Source organism: Nelusetta ayraudi, unplaced genomic scaffold (genome assembly GCF_046127955.1).
Source record: "Nelusetta ayraudi isolate G7.1 ecotype Tasmania unplaced genomic scaffold, CSIRO-AGI_Nayr_v1 ptg000053l, whole genome shotgun sequence".
NCBI lineage: Eukaryota > Metazoa > Chordata > Actinopteri > Tetraodontiformes > Monacanthidae > Nelusetta > Nelusetta ayraudi.
Window position 1 is genome coordinate 5,084,643 of NW_027466103.1, and position 13,630 is coordinate 5,098,272.

General features: G+C 42.5%; 3 protein-coding genes and 1 long non-coding RNA gene across 4 annotated transcripts; 2 read left to right on the forward strand and 2 right to left on the reverse strand.

Annotated features, from left to right (window-relative positions):
• The first annotated feature begins 406 nt into the window (after positions 1 to 406).
• LOC142896392 (uncharacterized) lies at positions 407 to 1,281 on the forward strand. The gene is made up of 2 exons (XR_012928344.1): positions 407 to 876; positions 945 to 1,281. It is a non-coding gene; the product is annotated as an uncharacterized LOC142896392 (long non-coding RNA).
• tspan3a (tetraspanin 3a) lies at positions 1,156 to 5,153 on the reverse strand. Its single transcript, XM_076038005.1, has 7 exons — positions 4,870 to 5,153; positions 3,553 to 3,744; positions 3,323 to 3,397; positions 3,015 to 3,116; positions 2,775 to 2,927; positions 2,541 to 2,624; positions 1,156 to 1,291 (listed from the first exon to the last, which is right to left on the reverse strand). Exons 1-7 carry the CDS (start codon positions 4,930 to 4,932, stop codon positions 1,199 to 1,201), a joined length of 762 nt encoding a protein of 253 aa, XP_075894120.1. The 5' UTR covers positions 4,933 to 5,153; the 3' UTR covers positions 1,156 to 1,198.
• A 387-nt stretch (positions 5,154 to 5,540) lies between these two features.
• ch25hl1.2 (cholesterol 25-hydroxylase like 1, tandem duplicate 2) lies at positions 5,541 to 6,920 on the reverse strand. Its single transcript, XM_076038004.1, has one exon. It carries the CDS (start codon positions 6,652 to 6,654, stop codon positions 5,821 to 5,823), a length of 834 nt encoding a protein of 277 aa, XP_075894119.1. The 5' UTR covers positions 6,655 to 6,920; the 3' UTR covers positions 5,541 to 5,820.
• Positions 6,921 to 8,029: 1,109 nt separating this feature from the next.
• LOC142896494 (uncharacterized) lies at positions 8,030 to 13,520 on the forward strand. The gene is made up of 12 exons (XM_076038195.1): positions 8,030 to 8,210; positions 8,714 to 9,313; positions 10,092 to 10,151; positions 10,258 to 10,310; positions 10,381 to 10,525; positions 10,611 to 10,972; positions 11,044 to 11,272; positions 11,393 to 11,507; positions 11,651 to 11,768; positions 11,845 to 11,956; positions 12,336 to 12,448; positions 12,573 to 13,520. Exons 2-12 carry the CDS (start codon positions 8,726 to 8,728, stop codon positions 12,640 to 12,642), a joined length of 1,965 nt encoding a protein of 654 aa, XP_075894310.1. The 5' UTR covers positions 8,030 to 8,210; positions 8,714 to 8,725; the 3' UTR covers positions 12,643 to 13,520.
• Positions 13,521 to 13,630: the final 110 nt, after the last annotated feature.

A 13,630-nucleotide genomic window follows, 5' to 3' on the forward strand; every position in this document is an offset into this window, starting at 1 on the left:
GCAATCAAAACAGAACTAAAACCCACAACTAACAGGGGCGGTTTCAAGAATGCATCCTTTATGGTGTGTGTGAAGCATTGCATTGCATTGCATATTTACCCATTTTTTAAAACCGGCTTGTCTTAAATTGAACCACGCTGGTTATTCTCATATAAGGTAGATTCTGACCACCTGTTAGCTATTTTGGAAATATCACGAGATAGAGGCTCAGAGGCAGAAGCGTCTCACTGCACATGAAATGTCCAAAAATGGCCCAACGACATGAGAAGCATTCGAACTTCAGCTCCTCTTCTTGTGTAGAACCAAGTTGAATGAGTCAAATGGAAAATGAAAACACATTTCTTTGGAGTCCCATTTTTTTTTTTTTTTTTTTTTAATAATTATTATTTTTAAAACAGAACTCTAACTTCCCCATAAAAAGGTAAATAATCACTTAATAAGAACAAACACAGAGTGAACTCATTCATTTTATTTTCCCTCCACACATAATTTACATCATTAGGTTTCACCCCTTTTAACGTTTTAACACATCAATCCGCGATACGACCATCAGGGTCAACACTAAACAGCAACAGGAGAAAGTCTATTGAATGACGAAGGAAGCATTACGTCCTTGAATCACATACTGAAGAGATTGTGCAGGTTTCATTCTTGCAAGAAAGCAAAAGCTGGCTAAGTTGCTAATAGCTGGCACTGGAGATATGCTGTACGTCTGGAGATATACGTCACCAGCAGCACTGGTGAAAGCTGGGACTTCAGACAAAGCTTTTGAACAGTGCACGCAGTAGTGCCAGGAGTGAGTACAGTGGGTAAATAAATACGGTTTTCAATTCAAGTACATGTCGGGCTCAAATATGTATATATATATATATATATGTATATATATATATATACATATAAAGAAATATATATATATTTATATATATATATATATGTATATAAAGAAATGACAGCAATACACATTGTGCAAACTAAGAGGAAACTAGCCTGTCCACACTGCACTCCATACATGACTAATATGTTTGAGCTTGGTTAGAACAGGGTCATGCTCCTCACACTCCCACCCCCGCTCACGCAGGTGTCTTCATTATTTAGCGGGGGTTTTTTGTCGTGTGACTTGTACTTGTTACTTATTTGTTTTCACTTTTATGTTCACAAAGATAACTAAAAATAGAAAGTGGGCAAAAGGTCCCCCGAGTTATGCGTAGGTGCCTTCCGTGAAGAGCGGCTCGTACGGAGGATCGCTGACTCTGCCGCACAACACAATGCAGGCACACAACATCCCCAGGATCTGGAGGAGACGAGATCAGCTTTCATTGAATTATGTTCCATTTCTTGATTCGCAGCCTGTCAGGCTCTGATGAGCAATATGATGAGGACTTCCAAGCTGCAATATTCTGCAAAGCTCACTTTGACATTGTTTTCTTTTTTAGAAAATATTGTGTCAAATACATCAGTTCTAGAAAACCACCCCCTTTGTGATGTCACAAAGAGCAACTCTCTCAAGTTTAGGGGGGTCACTATCTTGCTGGATCTATTTCTCCGTGCCCCAAAAAGCTATGATGTAATCCTAGACTGAAGGGATTCGTTAAAGTTGTCATTGACAATATTGGTATTTGGGAAATTAACATAAAAAAAGAGAGACAAAAAAGTGATAAAAAAATTAAAATAATATACAAAAAAATAAAATCATTCTAATTTCTCCAGCATCGACTGCTTAATTGTCTAAGTCTGAAACATCACTGGTCCTTGAACTTTAAAAATGAAAAGCTCAATTTCGAGCTGGACTCTGCTGAAAATCCATTATGTACACGTTAAACAGGTTTTTCATTGTTCCAGTTTAATCTACCACATGTCTAACTCAAACATGTACAGTACAAACATGTGCAGTTAAAGGACCAAAGCGGACAATGAGCAGCTCACTTCAGGATGTAGAGACATCAAGACTTACTGTCACATTAGCCTTCTGAGACTTTAAGTCCTTCCAACTGGACATTTAGCGACACTGAGCAACCCATTCCCTCCTTGTTGGACACCCCAGGGCCTTTCCATTTTTTTCCCATCCAAATTGTCGGCATAAAAGCACATTTTCAGTGCTAAATTAGTTATCTTTTTCAAAAGATGCTGGACGATTTGCCAAATAAACACAGATACAGTGAACATTTAACCGACGAGGCCAAGAAGCTGCATCAGATTCATTTCACACTGTCTCGGCCTAAAAGCGATGTTCCTACTGGCCAGTGCTAACAGACATACGAGAATAATTACTTATATTAACTGTCTCAAATAAAGGCAACACCTAAAATCCTCTCTCTTCTTCTTGTGGTTGTGTTAACCTACAGCTTTTTCCAGTAGTCACGATGCGCTATGCTTTTTGACATAATTTATGAGTACCGAATGGTGCACTGCAATGAAAGCGCAGCGCTCACATTTAGATTTTTTTTCTCTTTTAAATTCACTAAACATTTTATGGGCACTCCTTTTTCGCTTTTTGTGATGGTTTTTACATAAAGTCAGTTATTTTAATAAAAGTTACAAACCTGGAAGGCAGCAAATGTCAGCGCAGCCCAGATGACATACATCATGATTTCCTTCAGCTTCTTTACAACCAGCGCTTCACAACCCTACAAAAACACACACACACACACACACACACACACACACACACACACACACACACACACACACACACACACACACACACACACACACACTGAGTCTCTCCTCTCGACAACTTAACTTGGGATGACAAGTAAAACAAAAGACAGTTTTACTTCTTGGTAGAGATATTCGGGATGGGTGAGGGATCCTGTGCAGCTTCCAAAGCTACTTTTGCAGCAGCTCATCGGTACGCTGTTGTCTTTGGACTCCACATACCAGCGTGTGTACCGCCAGTCAGAATAATTGTGAATGCCACAACACTGCAGCTGTGAGAGTGAAACAGAGTGAGATGTCAGGGCGACTGGTGACGCACCACGGCGATTAAAGAGTGAAAGGGAACTCTACTCTCTTACCTGCTTCTGCACATAGTCAATGGCTCGACTCTGGGCATTGCTGTTGGTGCCGTTGTAGTCATCAAACACATTCTTGATGGAACTATTAACATCGTCTTCCACCTTGGGGACAGCAAAGAAAACATTCCAAAACACAGCGGAATGATGCTTTGAGAGATTAGGACATAGAACTGCAAATCCCACGCACTCCTGACGGATGCTCTTGCTCTGCTGGTTGTGGCGTTATCTTAGCAGAGCGCAGGCTCATTATCAAACAAGGCCAAGTGAAAAGCAAACACGTACCAGCGATAAGTGTGTTTGTCTCTCACCTTTGCTCTGTAAATGTACCCGATAACCACCACTGCCACTTCTGTCACAAACACCAGCACGAGAATGACGACAAACTGTGGATTGCATTTCAAGACACAAATAAAACACGATGATGGAGGAATTAGAACGCTGTACTGAAGATAATTAGTACAAGCAGGAGCCGGAACATTTCATCCAAGATTCTACATTTTTCTGCACGCACACACGATCTGTCGACTGCTTCACTGACCGTCGTAAGTCCACAGTGGCTTTCTCTCACTGTCGCACAGCATCCAATGAGTCCGACTATAAAAAGCAGGGCTCCAACTGCGATGATGATTACTGCCGGGATCAGGGTGTACACGTCTTCGAAAAAGTGATCGTAGTCGTCAAATGTAATGAAGACATAGGCTCCGACGTAACACAGGATACCTGCGGCCGCCTGGGAGAGGAGTCAACAGCACGCCGTCATTTTAACATTTCATGATGTTGTAACTGAATCCCCCAGACACCCTCAGCTCTGGAATCTTTCCATGTCTAATTTAATTTGCTGCCGTATTAAATGATCTCTGTTCTCGTGCGGCAGCATTTCGGGCATTATCAGTCATTATCTGTGTGGCTATGTGGTTTTTTTTCCCCCAGCCCTGAACTGTGGGCATCTACAGTGACGTAGATGCCCAAATAGTAACAAAAAGAAGAGCTTTATTTAGGCCTCTTTTTATTGTCTTGCTCCTAAAATGTAAAGTTTGTTGGACCTTCCACATGTTTGGAAGGTGACAAAAACAAAGCAGCTTTAAGGAAGTACTGTAGGGGGCTGCTGTTCATTACGCAGGTTATGTTGTCACTAACCATGGAGAGTTATCGAGGAGGCCTCAGTGCCCTTTATGACATCACAGAGGGCTGCCGTTTTACCACATCGTCCCTTGTCCTTGTGACAAGTTTACTTCTCTTACATACACACTACGATTGTATTCTTGCCATAACCAGCTCCACAATAAATAGGTCCACGGTCAAACACAACTTAATGTAAACTTGATTATAAGAAGTGCAGCAATAGATGCGGATGAACCTGCATTAAGCCTAATTTGACAAAGCCCGCGGGTGTATACCAGAATACACATGTATTTTCATTGAGAACATTACGGAATCATTTGCAATTGTGTTTGGCGTCAGTAACAAACACTTTGTAAGTATGAGTCATGATCCTGGATTAAAGTTGTCCTGTCCTACAGAGAGAAGAGATACAAAAGCCAGTCGTGGCGAGACAGCAGGACACCTGGTGAAATGGGCTTAATTTATGGTGTCCTATCAGAAGGAGAGAGTTAAACTAACTAAACACGCATACCCAATTGAGTGCTTGCTAATGTCCGGTCATAAACAACCCCCACCTGGCTAAAAATAAATAAAAAAATAAAGCTTGCTGCGGTAGCTAGCAGCTCAGCAGCTGACGGGACGAGCCAAAAACAAAGCTAGCGACTGCTGCTGCTGCTGCTGTTGCTGCTAGTGGCCGTGACGCACGTTGAAAACTGTCCCCCCCCAAAAACACAAAAAACACACAGCAACTCACCCAGAATATCATATTCAGGAAAACCAGGACTGTCTTCGACGACGTAATGCTGCACTGCCCCATCTTTTGCAGGGGAGGAATGCTGGAAAACACAGAAGAACGTGGCAAATCCCTACTCACACATGTCCCGGTCAAACCAATTCGCCGTATTCCGACTAATCCAAACTGACTGTGACACACCGGTTCGTCGAGTCACACGGGCGACGCTTAGTCTCCGACACAAAACGCATAAATCGTAAATTAATAATAATAAAAACAACAAGAGTATAACACCCACACACAAACCGTTCACGTTTGCTCGCGATAAACGCCTCTAAATTTATCATAAATACGCTTTTAAAATAAGAGCAAAAGTCACACTTGACGTGCTGTGTCGACATCTAGCGGTGAAAAAATTCAACTACACTCTTATCTTGTGCCTTTCATCGCTGACTAACCTGTAACTCTGTATCAGTGTTCCTGATACATGACCTAGGCAATAGGGCGGCTTACTGGTGTCATAGGCAATCCACGTCTGCAATCGGAGGCTCCTCTGAGAATGATTATTTGAAGAGGGAAGGGCATCATGTGACGCTCGAAGAAATAAGAAACACCGGGCAGAATCAAGTGTTAAAACTTGAAAATTGCTCAGATTAAAAAGAACAGCACAAAAGACACCCCATTCATAAGTATTTGTAGAGGTTAACTTTTAATTATATTTAGACAGAGGACAAGTTATATGTTTCCAACAAATTTTATGCTCATCATCACAAGTAAAGAGAGTGCATCTTACTTATACAGCGATGTACATCAAGCAATCTGTAGTTAACAACATGTGTGTTTGCTATTATTATTCTCAAAATAACCATTATCAATATTATTGTTTTTCCTAGTCATATTTCCAGATACAATTTTGAAGCACAAACATATGTGATTACAGCAATATATTATTGTTATGAGGAATGCAGGGCTCTATTTTAACGGAGGTGAAAAGCTAAAATCACCATGAGTCCCAAATATTTTGTCCCAGTGGCTGAAATGTGGCGCAAAATTGGTGTTGGGTTTCTGATGGTGCACATCGTGTTTGTTGGGCCCTCCATAGATGCCAAACGGTATCAGACGCGACGTAGACCAAGGGAAGTCGTAGCCACAGTGATCCTCGATTGAAACATAGACGTGGAATACCATGAATGTCCATGTGGTGAGTAGGTGGCATCTCAGGATTACAGGATTCAAAGTGGTCCAGAAGCCTACAGTAAGCAGCTCCCAACCACCGAGACACTGAGTTGCAAGAGCAAAAGGAGAGGAATAATTATGATGAATAGCGTGGAAGGTTACGTACAGCCAGCGGACCCTGTGATGGAGAAAGTGCCAGATAAAGTACTGGAAGTCAAAGAGCAGGAGGTTGGCCAAAACTCCGCCGAGCAGATCAAACAGGGACGGAGCCGCTTCTGGTAGGTCAAGCGGTGGCCTCCAAACCCACTGGGCCACTGACGCCGGGAGCACAAGGAACACATGGTTGTACATGGTGACGCCTGCACAATGCAGCAGCATCGCGGCTGTAGGACGACGACAGGGTTGGATCTTGAACTGCTGGACCCGTGACCATCTTTCTCCCATTATATCGCAAATAAGAAAAGGGATGCATAACACAAAATAGGAGGACACTGTCAAAATGACAGGGAAGAGAGGAGATCTCAAATAGTCTCTGTAGTTCGACCTTAAGCTGTCCCATAGAGGCTGCAGCAGTGAGTCTTCCCCTAAGCATCTTCTCCAAAGATCAATGCCGGTGCCCACAAAATCCATTCTCAAAAGACAATCCTGTGGCAGATCTCTTGTAAATGTCTGGTCAATGTAGACATCCCAGCCAAAAACAAAAGCAACAGTGAAGACTTTTTAACTAGACCGTCTCCTTGCGCTGTGCTCACTGAGTGGGATCAAGTGACAGCCGAGTGCAACAGCAACAAATTATTCATACGCCTACACCCTTGGAAACTGGCTACAGCATCTTTTTTTTCTTTTTTTTAACCAAAGAATAAAATGTCTTTTTTTTATTTTATTTTATTTTTTTTAAATGTTGTAATTTTTGTTATTGTGGCATTTCACACAAATTAAATTAAAGTGCTATGATTAAAAATATAATGGCAAAGCACAAAACAAAGAATGAAATCTAAGTCTGCTTTGTGTACATGCATTATGTGAAGCACTTCTGCTTCTTTTATGTGAATAAAGAAAACATTATGGTCAAGAACGTTGACCCACTTATTAACAATAGTATAAATGATGGTTAAATCAGACAGATTGACGACAACAAGTTTACATGATGGTAAGCTGAAAACTGACATTTAATTGCAATGTCATTTTAGGAATTTGGTGTTGTTTTTGTTTTATTAAAAAAAACATCCAGTCACAATGCAGATTCTGAAACCACTTTCTGGCAAGCTGAAATCTATTTTTAGAAAGCAGAAAACTGCATGTAACCGGTTTTCTCTGGCTCTGAGAGCGATTTCAGTTGAAGAAAGAACAAAAGGAGCTGTAACCTGTGAGATGCAATAAACAGCCATCGCTGGAGAAAAAAGCAATAGCTTGAACCTTCCTGTCACAATTACGATGTTGAAGTCAAAGTTCAAGTGCAAATGTGCCAATGTTTGGAGCCATCCTTACTGTATATGATACAATATTATGTACATGTTGAAAAAGATACTGTTTTGCTGCAAACATCATGTTAATATTTGCATTGACCCTTCAAATCAAAATGTTAAAGCTGGAGAGGCCACTTGTTGAAGACAATGACCTTCTAGCCACAATGTGAAAAAAATCAGTATCTTAAAGGCCAGAAAAAGCAGCTTGATGCTTGCATTTTCTATTATTATTATTATTATTATTATTATTATTATTATTATTATTATTATTATTATTATTATTATTATTATTAACTATTTGCGAGAAAAGGCTGATGTAAAAAAAATAAATAAATCATCAAACAAGCCTCAGACATCCTGCTGCAATCAATTCTGTTATATAAAGATTTGACGTAATAACTTTTTGACCGAGTTAAAAGCAGTTCGAGGGATAAACTGGGGAATACAGCTTTAAGACACAACCCGCTCTTCGGCGAACGGGACCAACGTTACTTGGCAAAACACCGCTGGTCAATCCTCCCGACTTTTTTTAAGCCTGTAACGTCATGGACTTGACTGCGACTCTAACTAACAGGGTGCATCTCTGTCGCATTTTGATGACGTAAACATAAGGCGCACGGTTTCCTTCCGTGCATAATACGCAGTCACCTGCCAGGCAACGGTAAACACTTTTTCACACCTTGGAATAAATCATAACGTGGACTCTCGTGTTAATCCAAGGTAATGAATGCTTTTATTGACAAGCAGGTTTAGTTGGTTGGCTTAAAAAGACAACTTCCTGAATATTTCGACTGTCAATTATTGCCATGTTTTTATTTGTAACTACGTTAGGCTCATCAGTGCGATAGCTGTGTTACTGGATCGAGCTTTTGGATCTCGTTGTACAAAAGACAAAGCTTCGATTTTGTAGATAAATATATTAAAGAGTTATTTTATACCATTGACAGTCTGTCGTTACTTCACAACGTATCCACCTGCGAAAAGGACATAAAAATTGTGCTGAGTCACTCAGACGAATCTGACCCCGGAAAACGAATGAAATATTAACCAGCAGCCAGTTCATTCATTCATGCTAACTAGGTAAAAAGCCATTTCATATAGTACCGAGCAACAATAGATCAAGGGGATAACAGGAAGTGCTTCTCTTCCTTGTTTGTCTGTTTTGTGTCTGTACTGTTATTGTGCAAATCACAGAATCACAGATTTTGCTTTTCTGTATTTAGGTGCTCATAAAAATGGAGGGCGGCGAAGGAGACAAACAGGGTGAATCAGGGCCTGGAGTTCAGACACAGCTGTGTCGCTTCTACTCTCAGGGAAGACACTGCAATTTTGGCAGAAAATGCCGATTTCTACACGTAAGAGGCGAGGAAATGACAGGAGCATCAGATCAATTAGATGCCACCAGCCCAAACCCAGAGAGCGACGGAGGAGCTGTGGGGCACCGACATCCTCGCACTTTTAATTCCAGGACGACCCCAGCAGCTGGCGGCCGCCCCTGTCGCTACTTCCTGTCAGGCCACTGCGCCATGGAGGACAGGTGCCGATTCTGGCATCCGCCGCAGTTACCCCTCCTGGATGACCACCAGCCAGTGGGGGGCGATCGCACTAAACCAGCGCCGAGGACTGTGGCAGCAAATCCTCCCACCGCCCTTCAGGTGGTCAAGCTGAGTGAGATGACTGAGGAGGTGGCCAAGCAGCTCCGGGACACCGAGATCCGGCAGCTGAAGAAACGCTTCCCCAAAGATCAGCTCATCATTCAGGAACAAAGTGATGGCAGCCTCACCTATTACAGAGTCACTGTAACGGCCACCGATCCAGACTGGGTACTCTTCTCCTCCTCCTCCTCCTCCTCCTCCTCCTCCTTCTTCTTCTTCTTCTTCTTCTTCTTCTTCTTCTTCTTCTTCTTCTTCTTCTTCTTCTTCTTCTCATCTCTCATTCTGTTAGGGTGATAAAATATTCATGTTCTGTCAATGGAGAAGGAGGGCTTCCCCCTGTGTCGCCCTGTTGCTCTGATTGCTCAAACAGGATAACATGGCATTTGACCAAACAGGCTAATCAGCGCTGCCAAGATGAAGGATTTCGATTTTCTAAATAGGAAATGGGGTAAAGCAGTCATTAGAATTTCACTATTTGAGCTCCTTTGATGAGAAGTAATTAGAAGGGACTGGATTAGGCAAAATCCACTTTATCTGCAGCCTGTCAGTGTACTTCAGAGAGAAAACAAGTATAACTGTATTGCTTAGGCCTTTGGCCCGCCCCACTTTTCAGAAAGTGCATGCTAAAACATGCACTCCTAGAAATCAGCCCTTTGTGACATCACAAACATGACATCAGGTGGGTTTTCACTCTGCTCTTGGGTTCATCTAGGCCTGCAAACCTGATTGGAAGGACACCTTGTACACAAATTGTAGCACGGACATCAAACAGAAGGCTAATTGTCAGTTTTCCTGAACTCTTCTTTATCCACTCAATGTGGCTCCTGTGGAGTCTGGGATTAGAAAATAAAAATGACTAATCCAAATGCTAACATAATGTGTGTCTAAACTGCACTTTTAATCCTCAGAACTGATGTTGTTATTGTTTGTGCATTTCCCTCTGAAGCCCTTTGACCTGAAAGAAGTCGACATCATGGTGAGCTTCCCTGACAGGTACCCCATGCAGGTAAGGACTGCTGCGTCCATTAAATACACCCATTTTTTTATGAAGTATACTACAGTTGTTTTGGATGTAAATGTTTCCTCATCACTTTGAAATTCTTTTTTTTTAGAGTTTCACTTTGGATATACCATTAGACCAGGATCTGCCACCAGTGATGGCAAGGTAAACCAATCTTATCACGACATCTTAAATGTTTAGAATCCCACCACTGACTCGAATCTGACGACTACAGACATGTGGAGCAAGCATCACAGGAGTGGATTCAGGCCAAACATGCAACCAATGAGCTTCTGGGGAAGGTTGAGCTGCTCTTCCGGCCTTTTCTGCGCTGGCTGGATCGCAGTTTGGAGAGACTTTTCACCGAAGGAGCCAGACAGGTGAGAAAAACCTGAACAGCAAACTGCTTTATTTGTCAACTTTAATACTGAACTTCTCTTTTTTTGCTTGTTTTTTTCAACAAAGTTAAAAAAAGACATCGATTTGGAGAAAGCTGGCTTGCAGTTCATTTCCTACCGGGAGCTCCAGGCAACAGTGTGTGAAAAATCTGGCAGCGAGGTGTCCGACCCCTCTGCCTCTGGCGATGCGGCCACTGAAGCGGGCGTGACTGATGGAGAGGAGCTGAGGAGAACGGAAGGCAAGATAACAATAGAAGGGCAAGTGGATTTCGGTGAGGAGGAGGAGAAGGAGGCCAGTCACCTGGTGGAGAACATCAAGATCAGTGACCCCCGAAGAGGAACAGAGGTGAAGCTGCTGGGGCTGCGGCTGGGAGAGAACACGGCCACCGTGGTGGCCCAGCAAGTCACAGTGTGCCTTCAGTGCAACAGGTGGGCGGGACAATTTTGGGTTAAAAAATCCATCACAATCACAATTTGACCACATGCGATGCTGCGTGCAGGTGCAAGGTGACTGCTGACCTGACGCTGAGCGGCAGGAGCACCTGCACGGCTCAGTGCGAGAAGTGCAGCGCGGACATCAGCGCCGCCTTCAGGCCCTGCATGGTGCATCATTACAGCGATGTCCTGGGATACCTGGACCTCCACAACGCCACGCCCGCCGACCTCGTGCTTCAGGAGTGTGAGCTCATAGTTGGCTGCCTCAGCTGCTCCCAGGAGTGTCCCCTGCAGGTGAAGCAGTGCATGCTGCAGTTTTAAAATGACTCGGCTCTGAATTATTTTGTTATTAATCCTTACTTTTTTTCTTTTTTTTTTAATCTTTTATCCTTTCTGAACAATCTCTTCCCTCAGAAAGTCTCCTACGGCCAAACAAAGGAGTTAAACTGTGAACACTGCCACAGCAAACTCAGTGTTCTGGCTGAGAGCACGAGGTTCCAGTATATTCAGCCGCGGCCCAACAAAACAGGTCAGAGCTCACCTTCATTAGCCAACAGAGGGATCAGCGACTGAATGCCTCCGCTGGCCCTCAGAATGTTACATCACACTGTTGTTGACCGGTACACAGCATTGGAGAGTCTGCAAAAAAATGTTTTTACTGTTTCTAAACAGGTCAGAATTCTTCTGTCGTTGGTTATAAGACCATCAGAGATCCAGCTGTGCAGAAAGGGAAACCTCTGCCAGAAAAAGGAACGTGCAAGCATTACAAGCAGAGTCATCGCTGGCTGAGGTTCCACCACTTCTCTGATTTCAGTGTTGCGATGAAGAACACGTTGTCAGCTCTTCATGGCTCTCCGTGTGTCCAGGTTTCCTTGCTGCGGCCGAGCGTACGCCTGTGATGTCTGCCATGATGAGGACCAGGACCACCCCATGGAACTGGCCACCAGGATGATCTGTGGCTACTGTGCCAAAGAGCAGGTGAGCTGCAGACTTGAAGTTTGATGGCACTTTTGTGTCAACAGACACAAAAAAAAGATTTCTTTCTGGTGTTTCTTTGTGTCTAATATGCAGTCTGGCAACAGTTCCAGATTTGCTGTGAATTGTTCCTTAAACGTTATTACACTTATTCTCTTACATCTACTGTTTTACCTACATTTCTGAAAACAATCAGAAGTCATTCTAGCCAGTGTCTGCACACATTTTCTTTTCACTACAAGTGGTCCACCAGGTGAAAATGTTAAAAATGCATCATTTCCTCAAGAGTGAAGATCAATATTTAACTTTGTCTTGGGCTCAAAGCCTTGCATAGTGAGAGGGTGTTGTGAGAGGCCGTCTCCTGACGATGCTGTTGTTGCAGCCGTATGGCAACGGCAAACCCTGCGTTAGCTGCGGCAGCATGATGACCAGAGGGATGCGCACCAGCCACTGGGAGGGAGGACTGGGATGCAGGAACAAAGCCAAGATGTCCAGGTACAAAATAATTCATTAACGGCAAGCAGTTGATCATTGACAATGATGATGATCACAAATGCTGAAATTCTTGTTATTTCCATCAAGCCTTTGAAAAATGGTTTTGTCCATTGTTTTTCTGCAGAAACGATCGACACAAATACAGCAACACCAATAAGACGGTGTCAAGGAAGGCGGTCACTCAGAAGAAGTAGTGGGTGGAGAGCAAACCATCAGTGCCTTCATTTGTGGAAGAACAGATACCAATGTATAGTATGGTTTCTATGAAACTGTACATTTGTCAAAGAAATCACATTTCTGCTATTGTGATTCATTTTAGGGTGCTGAAATTAAAACTATTATGTGAAAAGCCCAGTGTATAAGACTTAGGAGCATCAAATAAGAAGAAATGATATTGCAAACAGTCTTAATGTTTACTTATGATCCACTTGATCTCACACAATCTGCACTATCAAATCATAACATTAGTATTAAATCATAAAAGCCTGAGCAGATCCATGTTCTGGGCTACTGTATCTGGCGGTCTGTCTCTTTACAATTGGACCTGCTCTTTATGGCCAGTGGACAAATGACAATTATTTATTTTTCTTTATAACTACAATCATGCATTGATTTGGTTCATAATTACATTTCATTATGATACTTTCTTTTCAATGTTACACACTGGGCCTTTAAATCAGTTGATCTGCTGATGATTATAATCTGATCAAGTATGCATTGCTTTTAAGTGTCCATGAATTCAAAATGCAGATTTCAGATTTGATTCTGACTGACACACATTATACACTCTGCCTTTGATCATTAGATCCACTTGCCCATCGTCTGCCGATATAACCGGATCAATTCAATTCCTCAATATAATGTTATTATGTGTCCATCACTTCAAAATGCAGATTTCAGGTTTGATTCTGACGGACATGCGAGTGCCAAAAAGCATTATGAGTTTTCAAATAATTCCGTGACATGCTGGTTGCTGTTCTATGAACTAAAAATGTTTACACAAGATGACTGAATGTACTGAAAAAAATACTGTACGTGAAAATAAAGGCCCGTTTTGCAAAGCAAGAACATATCGCATCTGTTGGGGTGAATTATTGCCGTTGCACCAGTTGACAGTCGGAGGCTTGTCAATGTGCACTTTCCAGTGCTCGTTAGGTCTGTTAATCTGCTTGTCGGCGTCTG